Below are 27,477 nucleotides of genomic sequence, written 5' to 3' on the forward strand. Positions count from 1 at the left end.
CTATGTACCAGATGAAGGAACAACATAAAACCCCAGAAGAACAACTAAATGAAGTGGAGATAGGCAACCTTCCAGAAAAAGAATTAAGAATAATGATAGTGAAGATGATCCAAGACCTTGGAAAAAGAATGGAGGCAAAGATCAAGAAGATGTAAGAAATATTTAACAAAGACCTAGAAAATTGAAGAATAAACACCTAGAAAAATTAAAGAACAAACAAACAGAGATGAACAATACAATAACTGAAATGAAAAATACACTAGAAGGAATCAATAGCAGAATAACTGAGGCAGAAGAACGGATAAGTGACCTGGAAGACAGAATGGTGGGATTCACTGCTGTGGAACATAATAAAGAAAAAAGAATGAAAAGAAATAAACACAGCAAAAGAGATCTCTGGGACAACATTAAACGCACCAACATTTGCATTATAGGGATGCCAGAAGAAGAGAGAGAGAAAGGACCTGAGAAAAGATTTGAAGAGATTATAGTTGAAAACCTCCCTAACATGGGAAAGGAAATAGCCACCCAAGTCCAGGAAGCACAGAGAGTCCCATACAGGATAAACCCAAGGATAAACAAGCTGAGACACATAGTAATCAAACTGACAAAAAATAAAGAAAAATTATTAAAAGCAACAAGGGAAAAACGACAAGTAACATGCAAGGGAACTCTAAGGTTAACAGCTGATTTCTCAGCAGAAAGTCTACAAGCCAGAAGGGAGTGACACGATATATTTAAAGTGATGAAAGGGAAGAACCTACAACCAAGATTACTCTACCCAGCAAGGACCTCATTCAGATTCGATGGAGAAATCAAAAGCTTTACAGACAAGGAAAAGCTAAGAGAATTCAGCACCACCAAACCAGCTCTACAACAAATGCTAAAGGAACTTCTGGAAACACAAGAGAAGAAAAGAATCTAGGGAAACAAACCCAAAACTGTTAAGAAAATGGTGATAGGAACATATGTATTGATAATTACTTTAAACGTGAATGGATTAAATGCTCCAACCAAAAGACACAGGCTTGCTGAATGGATACAACAACAAGACCCATATATATGCTGTCTACAAGAGACCCACTTCATACCTAGGGACACATACAGACTGAAAGTGAGGGGATGGAAAAATATATTCCATGCAAATGGGAATCAAGAGAAAGTTGGAGTAGCAATACTCATATCAGATAAAATAGGCTTTAAAGATGTTACAAGAAACAAGGAAGGACACTACATAATGATCAAGGGATCAATCCAAGAAGAAGAGATAACAATTATAAATATGTATGCACACAACATAAGAGCACCTCAGTGCATACGGCAGGTGCTAACAGCTATAAAGGAGGAAATCTACAGTAACACAATACTAGTGGGGGACTTTAACACCTCACTTACAACAATGGACAGATCATCCAGCCAGAAAATTAATAAGGGAACCCTAAATTTAAATGACACAACAGACCAAATAGATTTTATATATATAGGACATTCCATCCAAAAACAGCAGATTACATTTTCTTCTCAAGTGCACACAGAACATTCTCCAGGATAGATCACATCTTGGGTCAAAAATCAAGTCTCAGTAAATTTAAGAAAATTGAAATCATATCAAGCATCTTTTCTGACCACAACACTATGAGATTAGAATTCAATTACAGGGGAAAAAAAACGTAAAAAACACAGACACGTGGAGGCTAAGCAATATGTTACTAAATAACCAAGAATTCACTGAAGAAATCAAAGAGGAAATCAGAAAATACCTAGAGATAAATGACAACAGAAACACGATGATCCAAAACCTATGGGATGCAGCAAAAGCAGTTCTATGAAGCAAGTGTATAGCAATACAAGCTTACCTCAAGAAACAAGAAAAATCTCAAACAATCTAACCTTACACCGAAAAGAACTAGAGAAAGAACAAACAAAACCTAAAGTTAGTAGAAGGAAAAAATCATAAAGATCAGAGCAGAAATAAATGAAATAGAAACAAAGAATAGCAATGATCAGTAAAACTAAAAGTTGGTTCGTTGAGAAGATAAACAAAATTGATAAAGCATTAGCCAGACTCATCAAGAAAAAGAGAGGACTCAAATCAATAAAATTAGAAATGAAAAAGGAGAAGTTAAAACAGACACCACAGAAATACAAAGTATCCTAAGAGACTACTACAAGCAACTCTATGCCAATAAAATGGACAACCTGGAAGAAATGGACAAATTCTTAGAAAGGTATAACCTTCCAAGACTGAACCAGGAAGAAATAGAAAATAAGAACAGACCAATCACAAGTAATGAAATTGAAACTGTGACTAAAAATCTTCCAACAAACAAAAGCCCAGGACCAGATGGCTTCACAGGTGTATTCTATCAAACATTTAGAGAAGACCTAACACCCATCCTTCTCAAACTTTTCCAAAGAATTGCAGAGGAAGGAACACTCCAAAACTCATTCTATGAGGCCACCATCAGTCTGATATCAAAACCAGACAAAGATACTACAAAAAAAGAAAATTACAGACCAACATCACTGATGAATATAGAATCAAAAATCCTCAATAAAATACTAGGAAACAAAATTCAATAACACATTAAAAGGATCATACACCATGATCAAGTGGGATTTATCCCAGGGATGCAAGGATTCTTCAGTATATGCAAATCAATCAGTGTGATATACTATATTAACAAATTGAGGAGTAAAAAGTCATATGGTCATCTCCATAGATGCAGGAAAAGCTTTTGACAAAATTAAACACCCATTTATGATAAAACTCTCCAGAAAGTGGGCATAGAGGGAACCTACGTCAACATAATAAAGGCCATATATGACAAACCCACAGTAAATATCATTCTCAATGGTGAAAAACTGAAAGCATTTCCTCTAAAATCAGGAACAAGACAAGGATGTCCACTCTTGCCACTATTATTCAACACAGTTTTGGAAGGCCTAGCCATGGCAATCAGAGAAGAAAAAGAATGAAATGAATACAACTTGGAAAAGAAGAAGTAAAACTGTCACTATTTGCCAATGACATGATACTATACATAGAGAATGGTAACGATGCCACTAGAAAACTACTAGAGCTAATTAATGAATTTGGTAAAGTTGCAGGATACAAAAGTAATATACAGTAATTTCTTGCATTCCTATACACTAACAACGAAAGATCAGAAAGAGAAATTAAACAATCCCATTTACCACTGCAACAAAAAGAATAAAATACCTAGGAATAAACCTACCAACAGAGGTAAAAGACCTGCACTCAGAAAACTATGAAACACTGATGAATTATATCAAAGATGATACAAACAGATGAAGTGATATACTGTGTTCTTGGACTGGAAAAATCAATATTGTGAAAATGACTATACTACCCAGAGACATCTACAGATTCAGTGCAATCCCTATCAAATTACCAATGGCATTTTTTGACATAACTAGATCAAAAAATCTTAAAATCTGTATGGAGACACAAAAGACCCCGAATAGCTGAAGCAATCTTGAGGGAAGAAAACAGAGCTGGTGGAATCAGACTGCTGACTTCAGACTATACTACAAAGCTACAGTATTCAATACAGTATGGTACTGGCAGAAAAACAGAAATACGGAACAGGATAGAAAGCCCTAGATTAATGGAAATAAAAACAAAAATAAATGGAACCTAATGAAACTTAAAAGCTTTTGCATGGCAAAGGAACCTATAAAGAAGACGAAAAGGTAACCCTCAGAATGGGAGAAAATATTTGCAAGTGAGTCAAAGGACAAAGGATTAATCTCCAAAATGTATAAACAGCTCATGCAGCTCAATATTAAAAAAACAAACAACCCAATCAAAAGCACAGAATACCTAAACAGGCATTTCTCCAAAGAAGACATACAGATGGCCAAGAGGCACATGAAAAGCTGCTCAACATCACTAATTATTAGAGAAATGCAAATCAAAACTACAATGAGGTATCACCTCACACCAGTCAGAATGGCCGTCATCAGAAAATCTGCAAACTACAAAGGCTGGAGAGGGTGTGGAGAAAAGGGAACCCCCTTGCACTGTTGGTGGGAATGTAAATTGATACAGCCACTGTGGAGAACAGTATGGAGGTTCCTTAAAAAAACTAAAATTACCATATGACCCAGCAATCCCACTACTGGGCATATACCCAGAGAAAACTGTAATTCAGAAAGACACATGCAGGGCTTCCCTGGTGGCGCAGTGGTTGAGAGTCCACCTGCCGATGTAGGAGACACGGGTTCGTGCCCCAGTCCAGGAGGATCCCACATGCCGCGGAGCGGCTAGGCCCATGAGCCATGGCCGCTGGGCCTGCGTGTCCAGAGCCTGTGCTCTACAAAGGGAGAGGCCACAACAGTGTGAGGCCCGCGTACCACAAAAAAAACAAGATACATTGACCCCAATGTTTATTGCAGCACTGTTTACAATAGCCAGGTTATGGAAGCAATCTAAATGCCCATCTACAAGACAAATGGATAACGAAGATGTGGGACATGTATAGGATGGAATATTACTCATCCATAAAAAGGAATGAAATTGGGTCATTCGTAGAGACGTGGATGGACCTAGAGATTATCATACAGAGTGAAGTAAGTAAGAAAGAGAAAAACAAATATTGTATATTAACGCATATATGTGGAATCAAGAAAAATGGTACAGATGAACCTGTTTGCAAGGCAGAAATAAAGACACAAATGTAGAGAACAAACATAGACACCAAGGGGGGAAGCAGAGTGGGTGGTGGTGGGATGAATTGGGAGATTGGGATTGACGTATATACAGTAGTATGTGTAAAATAGATATTAAGAACTGGCTGTATTAAATAAATTCAAATAAAATTCAAAAAAAGTATATGGGAGTATGTGCATAGGTTACATGCAAATACTGTGCCATTTTATGTAAGGGACTTTTGCACCTGTGGATTTTGGTATCCACATGGGGTCCTGTAACCAAACCACTTTGGATACTAGAGACGACTGCAGTCCCATTTGTCTGTTTTTGCTTTTGTTGCCTGTGCCTTTGGTGTCCTAGCCAAGAAAGCATTGCCAAACTCAATGAATATTATCTTCAACAGGTGTTGCTGGGAAAACTAGATATCCACATACGGAAGAATGAAATTGGATCCTTACTTTAACCATATACAAAAATCAATTCAGATGGATTAAAGAACTAAGTATAAGAGTTGAAACTATAGGGCTTCCCTGGTGGCGCAGTGGTTGAGAGTACGCCTGCCGATGCAGGGGACACGGGTTTGTGCCCCGGTCTGGGAAGATCCCAAATGCCGTGGAGCGGCTAGGCCCGTCAGCAATGGCCACTGAGCCTGCGTGTCCGGAGCCTGTGCTCCGCAACGGGAGAGGCCACAACAGTGGGAGGCCCACGTACCCAAAAAAAAAAAAAAAAAAAAAAAAAAAGAGTTGAAACTATAAACCTCCAAGAAGAAAGCATAGGGGAAAGCTTCATGACATGGAAAAATGTGTAGTCTTTCCCCATTGTGTAATGTTGGCACTCTTGTTGAAGATCATTTGACCATATATGTGAGTGTTCATTTCTGAGCTCTCTATTCTGTTCCATTGGTCTGTATGTCTGTCTTTATGCCAGTACCACACTATTTTGATTATTGTAGCTTTGAAGTATGTTTTGAAATAAGAAAGCATGAAGCTTCTAGCTTTGTTCTTTCTCAGGGTTGTTTTGACTCTTCAGGGTCCCTTGAGATTCCATATGAATTTTAGGATAGATTTTTCTATTTTTGCAAAAAATGCAGTTGGGATTTTGATAGAGATTGCATTGATTCTGTAGATCATTTTGGGTAGTATGGAGTATTTAACGTTATTAACTCTTCCAACCTGTGAATACAGGATGTCTTTCCATTTGTTTGTGTCTTCTTTTATTTCTTTCAGCATGTTTTGTAGTATAAAAGCTTACAAGGATTTTGCTTGGGATAGTGTTTAACCTATAGATCCATTTGGTATTGACAACTCTAATTCACAGGTATGATATAGCTCTCCTTTTATTTAGGTGTTCTTTTAAAATTTAAACTGGGTTTATTTATTTATTTTTGGCTGCATTGGGTATCCATTGCTGTGTGCAGGCTTTCTCTATTTGTGGCGAGCAAGGGCTACTCTTCATTGTGGTGCGCAGGCTTCTCATTGCAGTAGCTTCTCTTGTTGCGGAGCATGGGCTCTAGGTGCACGGGCCTCAGCCGTTGTGGTGCACAGCCTTAGTTGTTCCGCAGCATGTGGAATCTTCCTGTACCAGGGCTCGAACCTGTGTCCCCTGCACTGGCAGGTGGATTCTTAACCACTGCACCACCAGGGAAGCTCTATTTAGGTCTTCTTAATGTTTGTTAAACAGTGTTTGTGTTTCGGTCTATAGGTTTTGCACGTATTTTGCCGGCATTATCCTTAGGTATTTCATTTTTTATAACAAATTTGTAAATACTACTTTTCAAACTTTCGATTTCCAATTCTTAATTGCCTGATATTTCACACTGGATTTTGTAGATTTACTTTATTTTTCGACTTGCTTAATTAGTTTATTAGTAACAAGAGCTTTTAAAATAGATACTTTGACTTTCTAAAGTAAAAAAAAATCATTTTATTTTTTAGATTCCACATATAAGTGATAATATACAGTATTTATTTTCCTCTGACTTATTTCATTAAGCATAATACCCTCCAGGTCCATCCATGTTGCTGTAAATGGCAAAATTTCATTCTTTTTTATAGCAGACTAGTATTCCATTATATATACCTACCACATCTTCTTTATCCCTTCATCCATTGGTGGACACTTATGTTGCTTTCATATCTTGGCTGTTGTAAAGAATGCTGCTATAAATATTGGGGTGCATGTATCTTTTTGAATTACTCTTTTCATTTTGTTCGGATATATACCCAACAGTGGAATCGCTGGATCATATGTAGTTCTGTTTTTAGGTTTTTGAGGAACCTCCATCTTGTTTACAATAGTGGCTGCACCAGTTTACATTCTCACCAACAGTATACTGGAGTTCCCTTTCTCCACATGCTCACAACATTTGTTACTTGTTGTCTTTTTGATGATAGCCATTCTCACAGCTGTAAGGCTATATCTTATTGTAGTTTTAATTTGCGTTTCTCTGATGATTAGCAATGTTGGGAATTTTTTCATGTGTCTGTTGGCCATCTGTATGTCTTCTTTGGAAAAATGTCTATTCAGGTCTCCTGCACATTTTAAAATCAGGTTCTTTGTTGATATTGAGATGTATGAGCTATTTATATATTTTAGATATTAACCCCTTATCAGTTGTATCATTTGCAAATATTTTTTCCCATTCAGTAGGTTGTCTTTTTGTTTTATTGCTGGTTTCCTTTGCTGTACAAAAGCTTTTAATTAGGTCCCATTTGTTTAGTTTTGCTTTTGTTTCCTTTGCCTTAGGAGAAAGATCCAAAAAAATATTGCTACAATTTATGCAAAGAATGTTCTGCCTGTTTTCTTCTAGGAGTTTTATGGTGTCAGGTCTTACATATAGGTCTTTAAACCATTTTGAGTTTATTTTTGTATATGGTATGAGAAAATGTTCTATTTCCATTCTTATACATGTAGCTGTCCAGTTTTTCCAGCACTACTTATTGAAGAGACTGTCCTTATTGTATTTTCTTGCCTCCTTTGTCATAGATTAATTGACTGTGAGTGTATGGGTTTATTTCAGGGCTCTCTATTCTGTTGCATTGATCTATGTGTCTGTTTTTCTGCCAGTACCATACTGTATTGATGACTGTAGCTTTGTAGTATAGTCTGAAGTCAGGGGGTAATGATACCTCAGCTCTGTTCTTTCTCAAAATTGCTTTGGGAATTTGGGGTCTTTTGTGTAAATCTATAGATTGCTTTGGGTAGTATGGACATTTTAACAATATTAATTCTTCCAACCCAAGAGCACCGGATTATCTTTCCATTTCTCTGTATCATCTTCATTTTCCTTCATCAGTGTTTTATAGTTTTCACAGTATAGGTCTTTCATTGCCGTGGTGAAGTTTTTTCCTAGATATTTAATTATTTTTAATGCAATTTTAAATGGGATTGTTTTCTTGCTTTCTCTGATAGCTCGTTATTAATGTATAGAAAAGCAATAGATTTCTGTATATTAACCCTGTATCCTGCACCTTTACTGAATTTATTCTAATTTTTTTGGTGGAGATTTTAGGGTTCTCTATATATAGTATCATGTCATCTGGAAATGTGACAGTTTTACTTCTTCCCTTCCAATTTGGATGCCTTTTCTTATTTGATTGCTGTGGCTAGGACTTTTTTTTTTTTGGGCTGTGTTGGGTCTTCATTTCTGTGCGTGGGCTTTCTCTAGCTGCGGTGCGTGGGCCTCTCACTGTCACGGCCTCTCTTGTTGCGGAGCACAAGCTCCAGACACTCAGGCTCAGTAGTTGTGGCTCACGGGCCTAGTTGCTCCACAGCATGTGGGATCTTCCCAGACCAGGGCTCGAACCCGTGTCTGCTGCATTGGCAGGCAGATTCTCAACCACTGCACCACCAGGGAAGCCCCATGTGGCTAGGACTTTTAATACTATGTTAAAGAGATGTGGCAGGGGCTTCCCTGGTGGCACAGTAGTTGAGAGTCCGCCTGCCGATGCAGGGGACACGGGTTTGTGCCCCGGTCCGGGAAGATCCCACATGCTGCAGAGCGGCTGGGCCTGTGAGCCTTGGCCGCTGAGCCTGTGCGTCAGGAGCCTGTGCTCCGCAACGGGAGAGGCCACAACAGTGAGAGGCCCACATACTGCAAAAAAAAAAAAAAAAAAAGATGTGGCAAGAGTGGGTATCCTTGTCTTATTTCTGATTTTAGAGGAAAGGCTTTCAGTTTTTCACCATTTAGTATGATGTTAGCTGTGGGTTTTTCATAAATGGACTTTATTATGTTGAGGTATGTTTCCTCTATACACAAGTGATTTTTATATGTTGATTTTGTATCCTGCAGCTTTGCTGAATTTATTTTTTGTGTGGAATCTGAATTATCCTCTTTACATATTGCTGGATTTGATGTGCTAATACTTCCAGTATTTTTATATGTGTGTTCATAAGGGGATATTGGTTGTACTTTTCTTGTAATGTCTGACATGGTATGAAGGTAATTCTGGCCTCAAATGATTGCTAAGTGTTTCCTCTCCATTTTCTGAGTTTGTATGGTATTGCTATTATTTTTTCCTTAAATGTTTGTTAGAACTTACCAGTGACGTCATCTAGGCCTGAAGGTTTTTGTAGGAGAGTTCTTAACCACAAATTCAATTATGAATTCAAATCCAGCTTTAATAGGTTAGTTCACAAAATTAAATTTGTGACTGTTCTCTGTTGGAGGTTTGCATTTTTTATCATCTTAAAATACCCTTGTTGGTATCATTTAATGTATTTTGTCTTGAATTTTGTCTCATACATTTCAGTCTTGGCTCTCGTTTTTTTAATAGCTGCATGGTATATTTCTTTCATTTGTATACATCTTGAATTTTCACATAATCAAGTCAAGAAGGGTAGTCAATATTGTGACTTAACATTAATCAGAAGCACTTTATTTTTCAAGTGTATATATATATATATATATATATATATATATATATTTAGTTTTACTGAAGTACAGTTGATTTTCAGTGTTAATTTCTGCTGTGCAGCAAAGTGATTCAGTTATACACATATACTTTTTCATGTTCTTTTCCATTACGGTTTATCAAAGGATATTGAATATAGTTCCCTGTGCTATACAGTAGGACTTTGTTGTTTATCCATCCTATATATAATAGTTTGCATCTGCTAATCCCAAACTGCCCAACCTTCCCTCTCCCTTGGCAACCACAAGTCTGTTCTCTATATCTGTAAGTCTATTTTTGTTTTGTAGATATGTTTGTGTCGTATTTTAGATTCTACATAAAAGTGATAATGGTATTTGTCTTTCTGACTTCACTTAGTATGATAATCTCTAGGTCCATCCATGTTGCTGCAAATGGCATTATTTCATTCTTTTTTTTGGGTGAGTAGTATTCCATTTTACCATATCTTCTTTATTCATTCATCCGATGTCAGTGGATATTTAGGTTGTTTCCATGTCTTGACTATTGTAAATGGTGCTGCTATGAACATTGGGGTGCCTGTATCTTTTTGAATTATGGTTTTCTCTGGGTATATGCCCAGTAGTGGGATTGCTGGGTCATATGGTAGTTCTGTTTTTAGTTTTTTGAGGAACCTCCATAGTGGCTGTATCGATTTACATTCCCACCAACGGTGCAAGAGGGTTCCCTTTTCTCCACACCCTCTCCAGCATTTGTTGCTTGTAGATTTTCTGATGACCATTCTAACGGGTGTGAGGTGATAGCTCATTGTAGTTTTGATTTGCATTTCTCTTAATAATTAGTGATGTTGAGCAGCTTTTCATATGCCTCTTGGCCATCTTTATGTCTTCTTTGGAGAAATGTCTATTTAGGTCTAATGCCCATTTTTCAGTTGGGTTGTTTGTTGTTGAGTTGTATGAACTCTGTATATTTTGGAAATTAAGCCCATATTGGTTGCATCATTTGCAAATATTTTCTCCCAGTCCATAGGTTGTCTTTTTGTTTATGGTTTCCTTTGCTGAGAAGCACATTTTTATCTAAATTGAAACAGAGTGTCTCTTTTGGGTCTAGCTTCTTTAAGTATCATGTTTGTGTGATTTATTCGTGTGATTTGTTCGTGATGTTGCACAAAGCAGTAATCTGTTCATTTTCGTGTCAGTATACAGTTTATTTATCCATTCTACTATTGATAGTCATTGTTGGCTATCATAAATATGCTGCCATGAACCTTTAATCATTTTTTGTGTGTATGAATCTACAAATGCATTTCTGTTGGGTGTATTCCTAGGAATTAGTTATCTGGAGTGGTTGAATCAGTTTATACTTCCACCAGCAGTGGGTAAGAGTTCTATAGTTGCTCCCTAGCCTTCTGTACATTTAGTATTGCCTTTGTTTTTCATTTAAACTTTTGTGGTGCCACCCATTCATTTTTAAATTTTATTTTATTGAAACAATTGTAGATTCACACTCTGTTCTGTAAGAAAGGAGAGGTTTCTTGCACTTTTCCCAGTTCCCTCACTGGTAGCGGTAGCATTTTGCAGATGATACTGTACTATTACAACTAGGGTGTTAACATTGATGCGATCCACAAATCTTAGATTTCCCCAGATGTGTATTAAGTTGTATACAGTTTTGCCCCTTTTGGAAGTTTTTCTGAGTACCAACCACTATTGAAGACAAAACCCACAAGGACCGCTCCTGTTGCCTTCTTATAACTATATCCATCACCTGCCTGCTCTCTTCCCACCTCCACCCCAGTGTGTCCTCTGTTTCTAAAATTTTGTCATTTCAAAATTGTTATATAGATGGGCTCATAAAGTATATAACCTTTTGGGATTAGCTTTTTTCATTTAGCATAATTCCCAGCTAGTCACCATCCATTTATTTTTAGCCTTCCTGTGTTACTTTGTTTTAGAAGTGTTCCCTGTGGAAAACATACAGTTGAATTAAATTTTAAAAATTCGGTCTTATCTTTAATAGAACAGAACCAATTTCTTTTGCTTTCTTCTACTTCCCTTTTCCCCCTTCTTTCCTGAATTGATCACATGTCCTTTTTGGCTTTTTTCTTCCCCATGGTGTTTTGGAAGCCCTATACCTTACATCTGTTGAATTAACTGTCTCAGAAAAAAATTTCTGAGACTTGTTTCTGCCTATATTTCAGCATTCTTACACAGTATTTTTTTCATCTATCCTTTTAAATTATGACTGTAGCATGTGCTTGGTGAAAAACACTTAAGCAACACAGAAATAAATATTTTGAAAATGTGGAGACTCTTCCATACTCTGGTATATCCTTCCAGATATTTTTCTAGCCACTTATAATTTTGTTCTATAACAAATAGGATGATACATTACAAATTTTTTATTTACTTAATATATATCAGATAGTATTCCCTTGTTAGTATATTCAGAACTACTTCATTCTCAACTGCAGGACAGTATTTTATGGTATGGATGTTCCATATATTAATTCTTACTCTTAAGACATTTCTTCAAGTAATTCTGCAGAAAAAAATCCACAGTCATATAGTATATACAGGTATACTTGTTGAAATATTTCTGTTGGATAAATTCTCAATACTGATTGATAGGCACTGCCATATTTAATTTTTTTGTTTTAATTATGCTCAGCTTTCATTATTTTTAATATTAGCATGCACAATTTTTGTCCATTTTGACCTCCAGATAAATTTTAGAATCATTTTGTTATGCTACAAAAGAAAATCTCATTGACATTTTGATTAGAATGACAGAAAAAAACGAAATGTTAATTTTGGGGTGGAGCGAGTAGGAATGACAACTTTCACTAGTCAAGCTTTCCATCTCTTCTGAACATTTAAATATGTTAATCTTTAGAAAAATAAGTGTTCACATTTATAACTCATCATTCTAAATTGTAAACACCTAATAAACCTTGTCTGAGCACGCTGATTTTTCTCTAAAGCCTTCACAGTGTTACCAAACCCAGGTCTGGCTGCTTGCTGCTCGAAAGCCAATTCTCGAGAGACAAGTGTTGGTAGGAAAGGAAAGGTTGCTTTATTTTGGAGGCGGGGAGGGCAGATGCCAGTCCAAAGCCTGACTCCCCCTGCCGACAATCAGGGGGCAAGAGTGTATATAGACAGAGGGAGGGGGCTACATGCAGAAACAATACAGTCAGCTCTGACAGTCATCTTGAAATTGGTCATCGGTGGCCTTACCAGTGTCATCTTGATCGTTTTAGGGACAGTTAATCTTCAGTTCCACGTTTGGTTTCCATTTCTTTGAGGCCAGTGCTTGTGGCAGCTTATGTCATGACTAGAGCCTGGTCACCATGTAGATAACTTCTTCCACCTGGTGGAGGTTTCAGTATTTATAAGACAGCTCACAGGATATGGCTCAGAATATTATCTGTAGCCCTTAAGGAGGAACTAAAGGTCCTTGACTATGGTTAATGACTAAACTATTATTATTTGGTCTCCTTTGACTGTTTTCCTTTGTTTCTGCACTCTGATTAAACTTATTCTTTGGCTAAAGTTTTTCCACAGACAAAAGGCAGGCTGAGGACATGGTTGGGGGTGGGGGGCAAGGACCATAGGGTCCTGCTCCGTTTCAACGGTGATTAATCTCAATTATTTATAGAGAATACATTCTTTAGCGTCTGTTGTTTCAGTGCAAGTATAATGTCAGTTTCTGATTTTTTGTTTCAGTTTGATATGTATTTTTATTTCTCTTGTTCAGGGTACACTGCTTCTTGAATGAATTCTGTGCCTTTTATCAATTCTGGAAAACTTTGCTATTCTCATTCTGTACACCTTCTCCAGCCTGCCTACCAGTCATCTCTTCTGCATTGTGTCAATGCTATACCATTGAGATTTTCTTTCAAAATTTCAGTATTTGTCATTTCTGGAAATCTGATTTAGCGTGTAGATTAAGGCACATAGACTGCTTGGGTTTAAATCCCAGCTGTGTCTTTCCATACTTGTATGATCTTGGAAAGTTATTCAGGCCATGCATGAATTTCTTCATAAAGTTGTACAGATTAAATAATACAGGTAACAGTGCCCTGGAACAGCCTAATGATACATAATTAGCTGTATAAGTATTAAATATTTCTTTTTCATAGTACATTGTTTTAGATTCATTCCCATTTTAGGACTACTCACCGGTTGTTTCTATTATCAGTTTCTGAGGTTTGTGTGATCTAATCCTTCTCTTTGTTTCTGCATGCTTGTCTCCAGTCAAGCGTCACCTGTGGAAGTTGAGTACAGGAAGAGGGCATATAGCTCCAAAGGAGTGTTGGGCTTGCTTTGTCTGTTTCTCAGGACAACAGGTGGGCAGCAGTGGGCTAAGAACTTGGACAACAGATGTATTAAAAATTCAGAGCCCAGGCCTGTGAGCTAATAATATTTTTCACTTGAACTTTTTTCACTAGAGCAAAGCATTTGAACCTGTAAGGGTCATTACTTTGGTATCTTATCTGAGTATATTCAATAATTATGAAGTAGGGCTTCCCTGGTGGCACAGTGGTTGAGAGTCCGCCTGCCAATGCAGGGGACACGGGTTCGTGCCCCGGTCTGGGAAGATCCCACATGCCGCAGAGCGGCTGGGCCCGCGAGCCATGGCCGCTGAGCCTGTGCTCCGCAACGGGAGAGGCCACAACAGTGAGAGGCCTGCGTACTGCAAAAAATATATATATATAATTATGAAGTAAAATTCTGTGAATAGAGCTTATTAAATATTGTTTATTTCCTAGAACTATCTGGTATAGCTCTTGATTTGTCAACTCAGTATCTTGGTTTATAGCAAGAGTCAGATGGTACTGTCTGGGCAAAAATAATTTTAAAAATAAATCCTTAGGTCAATTTTAAAAATATGAAAACAAGCAAACTTAGTTAATAATGTAATGTGCACTATATATTTTCTTTTAAAAATGGTCAGTTTTTCCCCCTAACATGCTTGATTTCAAATAAGCTAACTCTAGTTATAGTAAACTTCAGGCATGAATTTTTAAAAGAAACCCAAATTTTCAGATGCACTTATTTCTAGTTACAGTGTTTCATTGCTTTTTTAATTATACATGACAGACAGACCGTCTGTGGGTGGGGAAGCGGTCCTTGCTTTGTATTGTAGCTCTGATAATACCTTTTAGTGCTTTGGGATGAACTTTGGTAGAACAGTTTGAAAGCTGACATATAAATAGCAATGCTCTAGATCCACTCAGAATTCCTACTTTCTCTGTTAAACATTTGTTTCAGGGAATATATTTGACCCCAGTAGAAAACTTGATTATTCCAAAGAATCACTACTTTATAATATCATAGAAAGCTTATATTAAACTTTAGGATAAACTGTGACCAGTGTAACTGACTTTCTTACAGCAGGAAGCTTGTACCTCCATAGAGTGAATGGGTTGATATTTTATTCACTGCTACTGCTCAAGAAACTGACAACCCACAGGCAGGGAAGGAAAACTTATTCATTTAAGGGAATTCAATTAAAGGCGATAAAATACTATAAGATGATAATAGGCTCTAACAATGTAGATATCATAGAACTATTAAACATGGAGAGTAGAGAGTATGAAAAGTTGAATAAGCTCACTGATTATTAACTGAGTGAAAAGCCTATTTGAAATTTAGACAGTGAGGGACAGAAAAAGACTACTAGCTAATTTGAATATTACTTATATAGTAAGGAACCAATAGACACTAATACTATTGGTCTCATCTTTTTAAAAGGTATTAGTGTAAAGGTAAACCGGTAGATCAAAAATACAAACGTCCCTAAGTATCAAAATGGAAGAAACCAGCTCCTATAGTGAAAGAATTTATGTAAGTAATCTATACAAATATAAAAAAGAATGATAGAACTATATTACTAAACATACTGATAATAAACAATTTGGCTTAACTCATCCCTAAAGAGATGAAAGATTTGAGGTTAGTTGACAAAGCACAATCTAACTTAAAGATTCAGAAAGGTTAGAAATAAAAGGATAGACAAAAATGAGACAGTTGCAACTAAAAATAAAGGAGGAGTTACATACTTGCCTGCAAGAGAATTCAGACCAAAAAAAAGTTAAAATGACACAGGATACTATATAATACTGAAGACCACGATTCTCAGTGAGGACAAACCATTACTAGCTATGCAGTCCCAAACACAGCAACGACTTTCACAGAGCAGAAGCTACAGACAGTGTAAGGAAATGGAAGGAGAAATACAGCACAGTAATAGGCTTGATCATACCTCTCAGTCCAAAATAGGAAGTACACCTTCTTTTTGAATAGATCACCAGAAATAACAAAAACACCATTGGGTCACCACAGTGGAATGTAACTAAGAAATTAATAACAAAAGTGGGCCCCTTTCACCTGGAGGGTTAAAAACATGCTGTTATCATATGTATCTAGCTTGGTGGCAAATGAATTAGCTGTCACTGAACTCTCAATATTTCACACGCCCATCATTTTTCAGAGGCCAGTGTGATATGTAAGATTGCGGTTCATTATATATCAGCTTTGCATAAATAAATATTGAGTATATTTTCCTACAGAAACTATTCTTACAACTCAGTAGTAAGACAAATAACCCAACTGAAAAAACAGGTAAAGGATTTGAATAGACCTTTCTCCACAGACGATATACAAATGGCCAATAAACACTGGAAAAGGTGCTCAACATCATTAGGGAAGTGAAAATCAAAACCACAAAAGAGATACCACCTTCACACCCACTAGGATGACTAGAATCAAAAGGATGGAAGATGGCAAGGAGATGCAGAAATATTGCTGGTGGGAATGGAAAATGGTGCAGCTGCTGTTGAAAACAGTTTGGCAGTTCCTCAGAAAGTTACCATGTGACCACACAATTGTACTTCTAGATATTTATCCTAGAGAATTGAAAATATGTTCATACAAAAAGTTGTACTTGAATGTTCATAGCAGTCTTATTGATAATAGCCAAAAAGTGGTAATAACTCAAATGTCCCATCACTGGATGGACAAATTTAAAAATCTGGTATATCTACACAATGGAATATTAATCAGATATAAAAGGGAACAGATACTACACATGCTACATAGATGAACCTTGGAAACATTATGCTAAGTGAAAGAAGCCAGACAACAAAGGCCACATGTTGTATGGTTCTGTTTATAGGAAATGTCCAGAATAGGCAAATCCGTAGAGACTAAGTAGATTAGTGGTCACTGGGGGAGAGGAATGACTGCTAATAGGTTCAGAGTTTCTTTATGAAATGATGAAAATGTTCTGAAATTAGATAGTGGCGATGGTTGCACAACTCTGTAAATTATACTAAGAACCACTGAACTGTATATTTAAAAGGGTGGCTTTTATGGTATGTGACTTATATCTCAAAAACAAAAGGTGGTAACAGTATCTGCAGAAAGCATCTATGTTCGCTAGGACTCAGGGAACAAAGAGAATGAGTTGAGGTTATTAGAACCTCACGTGGGTCTCTCAGAACCAGAACTCAGGCTTCTAAGAAGGGGGAGCTACCCAGCTGGTGCTTCTTTCTCTAAAGGGGGAAGGGTATAAGAGCTTTGGGCAGTACCTACAATGAAGCAAATATTAAAAAATTTGGAGAGTATAACCAGTTACCCCTGCCAGATAAAGGGCCATGACCAGGCACAACACTGACAGGAGCCTTCACCTTGTTTTTGTCTCCTTCTAGAGAAATCCTATTGCAGGATTTAACAAGGAGCCAGCTGGCAAAGCAGAAATGTGGTTTACAGTATCCTGGCTCCCAGCATGCTGAGTCCTCAGCATTACATATGGATTTGGAGCCGAGGCACCATAGGTTAATAGGGCTAATCAGCATTTAGCAAAAAGTTACATCAATGAGGAATGAACAGCCTTCGTGTGTGTGTAAACAAAAAGCAGTTAAAAGGTATGATGGAAGACAATTTACAAGAACAAAAACAAAACACTATAAAACATCCCTGTAAAGTTTACTTGGAAAAAAAATGGAAAGCATAGCACACTGATAGATAGGAAGACTCATCATGAGCAAGATGCCACTATTAGGCTTTTTCCTAGAAATACAGAAGGTGATTATTAGGTTCTATTGGAAAGAACACACAACAAATAACCTAGATAATAAAAAACAAAGAGCCCTACCAGATATTAGAACATGTTATAAAGTCTCTATAAAGTATACAGTGTGAGATTGGCACATGAATAGACAGACTAATGGAAAATAATTCTTAAAAATCCAGAAATTGATCCAAGTACATTTGGAAATTTAGTGAGTGATAAACATGAAATTTTACATCAGTGGGAAAAATAAGGAATTTAAAAAAGGGGTACTCTGACAACTAAGTAGTCATATGGAAAAGGATAAAACTGGCTCCATCTGTCATACTACACATCTAAATTAATTCCAAATGAATTAGACATATAAAAAAATGAAACCTTTACAAGTCCCAGAAGAAAATGTAGGTAAACTCCTTGATAACCTGAAAATAGGGATACTTCCTAACCTGGACTCAAAATCCAAAAGAAGTAAGTATAAAAATTGAAAAATGTTCATATTCCATGGATGAAATAAACATTAAAAAAATTAATATCAATCCTTCTCAAACTCCTCCAAACAACAGAAGAGGAAGGAACACTTACAAACTCATTTTACAAGCCAGTATTACTCTTAAGAAAACCAGACGAGGACACCACAAGAAAAGAAAATTACAGGCCAATATCATTGATAACCATAGACGCAAAAATCCTCAACAAAATATCAGCAAACCAAATTCAGCAACACATTAAAAGAATCGTACACCATGGTCAAGTGGGGTTTATCCCACGGATGCAAGGATTCTTCAGCATCTGTAAATCAATCAGTGTGATATATCACATTGACAAAATGAAGGATAAAAATCATATGACCATCTCAATAGATGCAGAAAAGCATTTGCCAAAATTTAATATCCATGTATGATAAAAAAAAAACTTTCAATAAAGCAGGCATAGAGAGCATTACCTCAACATCATAAAGGCCAAATATGAGAAGCCCACAGCTCATATGATACTCGATGGTGAAAAGCTGAAATCTCTCCCTCCAAAGATCTGGAACAAGACAAGGATGCAGACTCTCACCACTTTGATTCAACATAGCATTGGAAGTCCTAGCCAGAGCATTTTGGCAAGAAAAAGAAAAGGCATCCAAATTGGAAAAGAAGTAAAACTTGTCTCTATTGCATATGATGTAATATATATAGAAAACCCTATAAAGCCCACCAAAAAACGATTATAACTAATCAACCAATTCGATAAAGTTTCAGGTTAACAAAAATTGATATATAAATATCAGTTATGTTTCTGTATAGTAACAAGCTAGCAGAAAGAGAAATTAAGAAAACAATCCCATTTGCAATTGCATCAAGAAGAACAAAATACCTAGGAATTTAACTCAGGAAGTAAGAGATGGTACACTGAAAACTACAAGACATTAAGGTAATTGAAGAAGACACAAACAAATGGAAAGATATTCTGTGCTTACGGATAAGAATATTGTTAAAATGTCCATACTACCCAAGCAATCTACAGATTTAATGCAATCTCTTATCAAAATCACAATGGCATTTTTCACAGAAAAAAACAATCCTAAGATTTGTATGAAACCACAAAAGATTCCAAATAACCAAAGCAATCTGGAGAAAGAAGAGCAAAAATCATCATGCTGCACACCTGAAACTTTTGTCAGTTACATCTCAAAAATAAACCTCCTGAAATAAAGAACAATCTAATAGAAAAGTGAGCCAGAAATATGGTCAGTTTACAGGAAAATGAAAAGCAAATGGCGCAAACATACAAAGAAATGTTCTAGCTCCCTCATAATAAAATAAAACTACTTGATACACTATACCGTTGCTCATGAGAGACTGGTAAAAACTCAGTTTGACAGCACATTCTCTTGGTTGGGCTCTGGGGAAGATTCAGGCACTCTAAATGCCATTGCTAGTGGGAAAAAAAATGGTAGAATTCCTGTGGAAGTACTAGCATTTCTAACTAAATTGTATACATTTTCTCTGATGCAGCAGTCCTACTGCTAGAATCTCCCCCCAAATGATAACACTCACTGTTTATTGCAGCACTATTTGTAAAAAGGTATTGGAAGTAACCCAGATGTCCATCAATACATCCATACAGGGGAGTACTGTGGGGGAATAAAAAAGCATCGTATAGTTAAGTAAAAAACAAACCAACCAGGTACAGAATAGTGTGGAGCATGCTAACTTTTATGTAAGAATGTATATGCACTGTGTCTGTACACATACATTTGCTTTTATCTTCAAAAGGAAAGGGTAAACAGAAACTAACATACATGGTTACTTATATGGGAAGGGAGAGAACATGGGTTGGACAGAGAAACTCTTAATGTGACTTTTTATAGTTTTTACTTTGAAACCATTTAAATGTTAAAATACATCATGAAAAACAAACCAGTCTCTACAAATTGGGAGGATAAAAAGGGAAGCAAATGGACCACATTATATGTCCAGTAACATAATCAGAATTTTTTTTTCCAAGTGATTGTCAAACACAGGATTTCAGTTAGACAACCCTAGTGGATCTAGTGGATCCATCTTGGTGACAGAAAGAGCCAGAAAGAAATCTTAAAAATCTTTCACAGTCTTACATTAGTAATATATTGGCATTGTTAGTTTGAAACAGTTGTATGCATTGCAGATTAAAAGAAATAGGTTAATGTGTAAATGTAATTAGGAACTAAGATTTTAAATTTAAGAGAAAGAGCTACAAGTATAAAAAAAGTAGTGAAGCAAAACCTTAACACATGCAAAAAAGTTCGTAAGAACATGGTATGAAAAACCTTAGCCAATGAATTTTTTTTTTTTTTTTTTGGCATAGTAAATCCCTTTACTGTCAAGTCCTTAGTGGGGTGAGCTCTATAATCTCTTGGTATCTGTTTCCCTGACTTTTCAACATGTCGGAAAGTTTTGCCTTGTCATCCCCAGAGCTTTTTGCTCCCATCTTTAGCCACATTAACTGACACATAGCTGACAGCACTAGCAGGGCACTGTAGCTTCACTACCACTTTCCTCTACCTGGCTCGTTTCCTTTCTTCCTTTGTGCTACATCTGAATTTTTGACAGTCCTTTTTTCAGTTTTTTGACACTGTTCGAGGTAATTTGTGCAATCTTAATGCATCTTAAATGGTAGAATTTAGGATGTTGTTGCAGAAATATTTGGGGAGCCAGTGGTGTTAGACAAGACTACCACTTAAATTACAGTAAAGGCCTTGGCAATGGAGTTTTTGTACCCATTTTAGTAATCCTAACTTCCCTTTCCTACATTGCAAATAATTTGTGTATGTGGTTTTGTTTTTAGATGGCTATTCATACGAAAAGGAAGCAATGGAAAATTGGATCAGCAAAAAGAAACGTACAAGTCCCATGACAAATCTTGTTCTTCCTTCAGTGGTACTTATACCAAATAGGACTCTGAAAATGGCCATTGATCGATGGCTGGAGACACATCAAAAATAAAACTTTATTTTATATTGCATTATTTATATTTTCTGTGATTTCATTTGAATGATTTAAAGGTAGATACTAATCAGACATTATTAAAAGCAGAACAGAAGGAGAAAGGTAAACTTCTTAAACTTAGTTACCTATAAAAACTATTTACTGGCTATTTTCATTCTTTAAAACATAGGGACTAAGTAACACATATAACATCTTTTCTATTTTTACTATAAAAGCCTTTTTATACTAGTGAAAAAAAGCTTAACCTGTAGAGAAGTTTTACAACTTTAAATTTGCCATGCTCAAATTTATTCTTGTTATAGATCATATTCCATTATAACCAAAGATTGGAATAATCTAGAATATAACAGATAAATCCTAGTTAATAACTGTTCATTTGATAACTCTTTGGAATCCTTCTAAAGAGAATTTTTAGCAAAACAATCGTAGATTCGTTTATGACTAAATTGAGAAAATCACTTTGACATGTTTAATGAGCAATTTTGTTAGATTCTGTTTGCAAGGTAGTAATGATTTTCCCCCATTGTCCAAACCTAGGTACAAGTTAGATGGAATAAATTATCGCAGATACATCAAGTTGACTTTGCTGAAACATATAAAGTGGCAAACTAGCCTCCCTTTACAATTTAGAATTCTTAAAAGTTCTCACATAATAGTTTAAGCTAAGGTGACTATACATTTTTACACAGTAGACTGATAGCTAATACAACACCCTGATAAACATTCAGAAGAAAACTTCAAGTTCGGAAAGCTGAGGTTGTGTTGACTCTCCATTTGTCTCACAAGTTGTTTACCAGAATGGAAGCCATTAGTGGGAAAGCTTGTTAGAACTAAACTCTAAGGGCAGGCAGGGACCAAGACTGTGCTTACCCCCGAAATCCTCACTGTCGTCGTTCTGAAATTTGAAAACACAGAAATAAAAGGAAAAAATCAATGTAAGGATTTATTCCATCAGCCTTTTCTAGTGTTTTATAAACTTATAGCTAATATGCTGTATGTTCACAGAAGGGTGGAAAGCTACCACAGAAATCTCCAAAAACCTGTTCTTTGTAATCGCTGCTTTGTAAAATTTCTGTCATCCTAACGTATTACTGAATTTTATTTCCTTTGTGTCACAGCTGGGATTCACAATACGTGATTCTAGAAGAGTATTTTTTTTTCATACTACACATGCCGCTCACATTCTTACTCATGAGGACCAAAAGATGGGAACATGTTCTAGAAGGTGTTTTTCTATTGTATTCTATAGAGGAAGTATGCTATCATAATTCTAACAAAAGACTGGGTAAAATTGATAGAGCCCACCATTGGACCAGATATCTTTTGTTTTGATAAAATAATAGACTTATTTTCCAAAGAAGGCTGGCTGGTTTTCACATAAAAATTACTGAAAATCACTGAAGTCATTGATAGAAAACAGTAAATACTGGTTATTTGCTAAATGTGTTAAAGGTGATTTTCTTTTTTACGTTTCACTAAGATAGTTTCTTGTTAAATGGCTGAAAACTAAGATGCCAGTTTACAAAAGTGAAGTGCATCTGTTTTTATATACAGACAAACCGAAGCTGAGCTGCTACTCCTTCCCACAAACACAAGCAAACAAACTAAATAAACCAAACCCAAACTCACCCATAGGAAAGGACACCACACGGCCCCTCTGCACTCTTGGGGGCCACCATCCGTGCAGTACTAGGCAGGAGCAGCCATCACCTGCCTGCCCGCTGCCCGGTCCTCAGCACTGACCAGTAGCATCCCAAGGAGACTGCACTTCCTGGGGTAACTGGACCAAATACCTTTACTAAGAATCTATCAAAATCATAATGTAAGGTATAATACATTCTAATAGTCACACTGGCAGCATCACAGGAAATCATCCAATAAGAATGATCTATTAAGAGTTTTCCCCTCCTACCCAGTTTTTTGTTTTTTACCTTTAGTTTAAATATACAGCTTTCAAGAGAGACTGAAAATACTTTACTTGGCCTTGCTAGTTACAGCAGTAACCACACAATAACCTGAAGTTGCTCAGGCTTAAGATTCCACGTCAGGATTTTATCACAATACAACAGTTTAATGTTCACACTCATTCATACTACTTTGAAACTGAAATATGTGGTTATAAAGACAAACACTTTTAACTCAAAGATAACAGAAATATGAAGAACAAACTTTCACACTGGCACAGTGTTCAGTGTATGTATCGCCGAAGTGGGAGTTAAATACTGAAGATGCCCTGTTGCCACTAAAACCACGCTCCAGGATTTCCGAACAGAGAAGTACAGAACGCTCTTCATGCGTTCTTCTCATTTCAGGCAAAAAGACTAATTTTGACCCTGGAATGTTTTGGGATTTCTGGAAGCCATTACCCTTGTTCTGAAATTATTAAATAAAATTAAATATGTATTTGTAGTATTACTGAGAAACAGGCTTTCCACTTCTTTAGGATAAAATCACTCCGGATTTGAGCAAGGCAGATAGCTGACATCAGGATCTTCTCTACTTAGCCACTGTTTCATTTAACGCAAAACAAATTCTATTAATTGTCTTTATTCCATATGGAAAAGTACAGTAGTTGTGCAGAAACAAAACTACATAACAAAAGAGTAAGACTTCCACAAATATTAAAGAAAACAATAAACAATAAATAAGCCATAGTAGTTATAGCAGAACTCATGAGACGCCTCTAAAAAAAGACTGACAAAGCTGTACAAAGTACACTGTACACACTCAGGAACAAATGGAGAATGACACCAGAAGAGTCCTATTCGTACAAAACCATAATGATGCTCAGGGACTTCATTACAACTATTCATTTTTAAAACATTCTGTAAATATAGAACTTCCTTCTCTCCAATTCTAGAAAATAAATTTCACATCCCAACATATAAAACAAATACACTCCCACCACCTCTCTCAGGCTAGTATTTTAACATCCTCCAATAGCACACCATTTTCTTATAAAAATACCTTTAAAATCAAGGTTCACTCCTGTACCTTATCTTTACAAATGAATAATACATCAGTTTGGACTTAAGTAGCACCTCAAAGGTGTTCATATAAATGAGATAAAGTGCTGTTACTGGTATACTGTTAACATGCCATATATATTATCGTTCAGTGCAATAACCAGCATGGACGAAGCTTAAAAGAACATGCAAATATATGACTTTAAGATTAACTACTTGAAAGTTATATTTACAAGTCTGAATACAACTGGGCTATATGATATATACAACACGTGGCTATAAAGTAATGACTATAATAAAACGAAAGCAATAACCAACCACACCTTAAGTATCCGAATTAAATATTGTCATTAGAGGACCTTGGAAGGTTTGTTCCAGGAGTGCTATCATTGATAAAAGCAGTTTGGGGACCAACTGAGAGCTAATTTACATGTCACCGAGAATGCTGTATTCTTAGTATTTTAGCCCAAATTCAACTTAACCAATCGTGATTCCAAATGGTTTATACTGTTTCCAAATATTAAAAACACCTTGAAGCGGGAATATAGTTCCAAAAAAAGGAACCATAACACAGAAATAGGTGTTTAATCTTTTTAAGGGAACTGCTATAAAGGGAACAATACTTGGATGTTCTTATATTTTGCTTAAAAAACAAAAAAAGTGAGCCATATAACACATAGTCACATTCAGCTAGAAATATACTCAGGTCTTTCATATATATATATATATATATATATACACACACGCGCACATACACACTGACCCTTGAACAACAAAGGTTTGAATTGTGCAGGTCCACTTATACACGGATTTTTTTTCCCCCCGGTCAATACATACTACATGATCCACGGTTGGTTGAATACGAGGATGTGGAACCCTCCACAGGGCCGACTAAAAGTCACACTGTACATTTTTGACCATACAGGGGATGGACGCCCCTAAGTCCCATGTTGTTCAAGGGTCAACTGTATGTGTACGTGCATATATATATAAATTAAGATTTGACTCATTGGAACTGTAACTTGAAAATTCCATCTTTTCCAGAACATATCAGCTGGATATTATGTCATGAGTTAAACTTATCACTAGACATTTACATTATCTAAGAAATAATATGATCTTACCACATAGCAAAGGCTAGGAGAAAAGTGATAAAAACCAAACAATTTCAAAAGAGAAAAGCATGAGTTAATGTCTTCTTGGCTGTCTTAAATTTTTAACTTAACAGGCATAACTAGTTGTAGTTTTCAATTCCGGTTAGCATTCTTGTTTCTGGTGACTTCTATCTATCAAAGAAATTTAATCCCACATTTTCAATGTATCAATGGCATCTGATCCACCCCCAAGGGAAAAATAAATATGTGACTAAAGAGTAATTTTTCTCACAAACAACCATTTAATGACTACCAGGAGCCAGCACACCATTTTCCAAATACCACACATGGGTCTCCCTTACGGCTCACACGTTTGATTCTATGAATGATCGCTTTGGTTTTGCTGAAGGGAGGTGACTCCTGTGGGCTTCACTGCTGATGTGAGACTGCTGTTTAGAGAGACTTTCCTGATACGCATGAGAAACAGTCTTAGTTATCCGGCTGTCTTGGCTGTGGACTGGAATTTGGCACTTCTTTTCTTCTAGCTCCTTCCCCTGGGCCCCGTTGTGGATCCCTCCACCCAGAGTAGACACAGAACGGGTTTTGGCTTGGCTACTGTATCCTCCCGCTTGTTTGAGAGAGGGCTTCTCAGAGCTTGAGGCCTGCAGGCCAGCCGCGGAAGGCATGTTCGTCGGCAGCCCCTCTGGCACCGCGCAGTGCCAGGCGCAGCTGGGAGGGTGGCTCTGCTGCTGGAACCTCGCTGTCTTGTCCATGATGCCCATGAACGGAGTACTGCGCGGCCTGTGCTCAGCTGGGCCACTCGGAGCCTGGCTACCAACCCTGTCTTTCATTCGAGCATCTGGTCCTTGGACCTTGAAGCCCTCTGAAAAACTGCTGCTTGAAGCCAAACTACTGGTTGAACTTGACATCTTGATGCTGCTTGACGGAGAACCGGAAGAGCCTGAGCTGGTGAGGGAAGCCGGGTGTCGCACGTCGCTGCAGCTCACAGGCCCGCCTGGGTTTAGAGGGGCTACGTCCACAGCCACGGTGGCACGAGACAGAAGCCTCTCCGCAGTTTTTATCTTACTCGGTAAAGGATACGCAGCGTCACCCTCACTGGGCTGCAGCTGGACGCTGGGGCTAGGCCCCAGCCGATCTCCCGAGTGGCTAGAAGCTGCTCCCGCAGGGAAGGTGCCTGTTCCCTCCAGATGCTGGTTTCTGCTTCCAGCGGCAGGGGTGGCAGAGAGTCTTCCAGGCATGGGACTCGGGGGAGGATTCTGCGAAGAGGCCTGCGTTTTCGAGCTAGCATTTCTCACGCCAGCTTGCCCAGAACCCAGGTGCTGGCTGGTTTTCACGATCTGCGCCTGCTTGGTGGGCTGCACCCTCAGCCCCGGCTGAGCGACCGGCTCCCTCGGGGGCTTGCTCATCCCCAGCCGACTCTGTGGCGATAGCGGCCTCATTTTGGACTGGAGCCCTTCTTGAAGGTTTCGGATGTATGGGGAGGGGGCAGAGGAGGGCGGCTGGGGCCTGGGAGCGAGGGGAACGGATTCTTCCTGTGGAGAAGTCTCCTCCTCTTCAGCCTCCTCGAGGTGAAAGCAGTCATTCAGGCCGGGGGTCGGGGCGTCCTCCTCGTGGTCCGAGTCGGCGGGGGGCGCTGGCGGCGGGCACTGCTGCTTCTGCTGCTGGCTCCTCTGGAGCTGCCTGCATTCCTCTTCCACGCGCGCCAGGAGCCTCCTGATCTCCTGGTTGGTGGGACAGAGCTTCACGGCTTCCCGCAAGTCAGCCAGAGCGGCCGTGAACTGCCTTTATATTAAAAGAGACGATATAATTACAGGCCATGTAAGAACAAGCTCTGAACGTAACTGTTCATAAAGCAGCTCTGCTAAAAGAAAAGAGAAGGTAGCTGAGTGAGTTCTGCACAGTCACGGTGTGGACGGAACCCACGGAACTAGCTTAGAGTTCCTCGGCTAAGTGGGAGCGCTGAACTCTAACCCAGACCTGAGTGGCTCCGGGGCCCTGCTGTCTCTATAAAGACCACTGGGCTGGGGTGAGCGCAGGCAGAAAGCAGTGGGGATCAGAATCCTCTTAACGTCACCTTCCCCATCCCTCTCACCACATCCACCTACAACTCAAGACCTATGGACTCCACCCAGCCTCCCCGCCGCCGCCTCCCGGCGTCTCTAGTTGGCCGTCTCACTGGTAACATGGACTAAGCTAGGAACTTTATGTTGCAGATGTCAACTGTGGGGACAGTTACCGAGATGTCTGGAGAAAATAAAAAGTTTAGCCGTTGCTAATGACAGCCACTGCTGCGCCTTC

The 27,477-nt window shown here is 37.8% G+C and overlaps 2 protein-coding genes across 12 annotated transcripts in view; one reads left to right on the plus strand and one right to left on the minus strand.

Moving 5' to 3' along the window:
* WDSUB1 (WD repeat, sterile alpha motif and U-box domain containing 1) overlaps window positions 1-21,114 on the plus strand; it is a 70,550-nt gene extending 49,436 nt beyond the window's left edge. For 3 of the 5 annotated variants that reach the window (XM_032636674.1, XM_032636673.1, XM_032636678.1), the window contains 2 exons: window positions 13,806-13,897; window positions 20,938-21,114. In XM_032636674.1, coding sequence (XP_032492565.1) covers window positions 13,806-13,897; window positions 20,938-21,006 — 161 coding nt within the window. In that variant the 3' untranslated portion in view covers window positions 21,007-21,114. Of the gene's footprint in view, window positions 1-13,805; window positions 13,898-17,263; window positions 18,356-20,937 lie in introns of those variants that run through there. The other 2 variants (XM_032636676.1, XM_032636677.1) reach the window with 2 other exon arrangements.
* A 434-nt stretch (window positions 21,115-21,548) lies between these two features.
* TANC1 (tetratricopeptide repeat, ankyrin repeat and coiled-coil containing 1) overlaps window positions 21,549-27,477 on the minus strand; it is a 235,264-nt gene continuing 229,335 nt past the window's right edge. For all 7 annotated transcript variants that reach the window (XM_032636672.1, XM_032636666.1, XM_032636671.1 and 4 more), the window contains one exon: window positions 21,549-26,961. In XM_032636672.1, the coding sequence (XP_032492563.1) occupies window positions 25,524-26,961 (1,438 nt within the window). In that variant the 3' untranslated portion in view covers window positions 21,549-25,523. The remainder of the gene's footprint in view (window positions 26,962-27,477) is intronic.

This window comes from Phocoena sinus, chromosome 7 (genome assembly GCF_008692025.1).
Source record: "Phocoena sinus isolate mPhoSin1 chromosome 7, mPhoSin1.pri, whole genome shotgun sequence".
Classification (NCBI taxonomy): Eukaryota; Metazoa; Chordata; class Mammalia; order Artiodactyla; family Phocoenidae; genus Phocoena; species Phocoena sinus.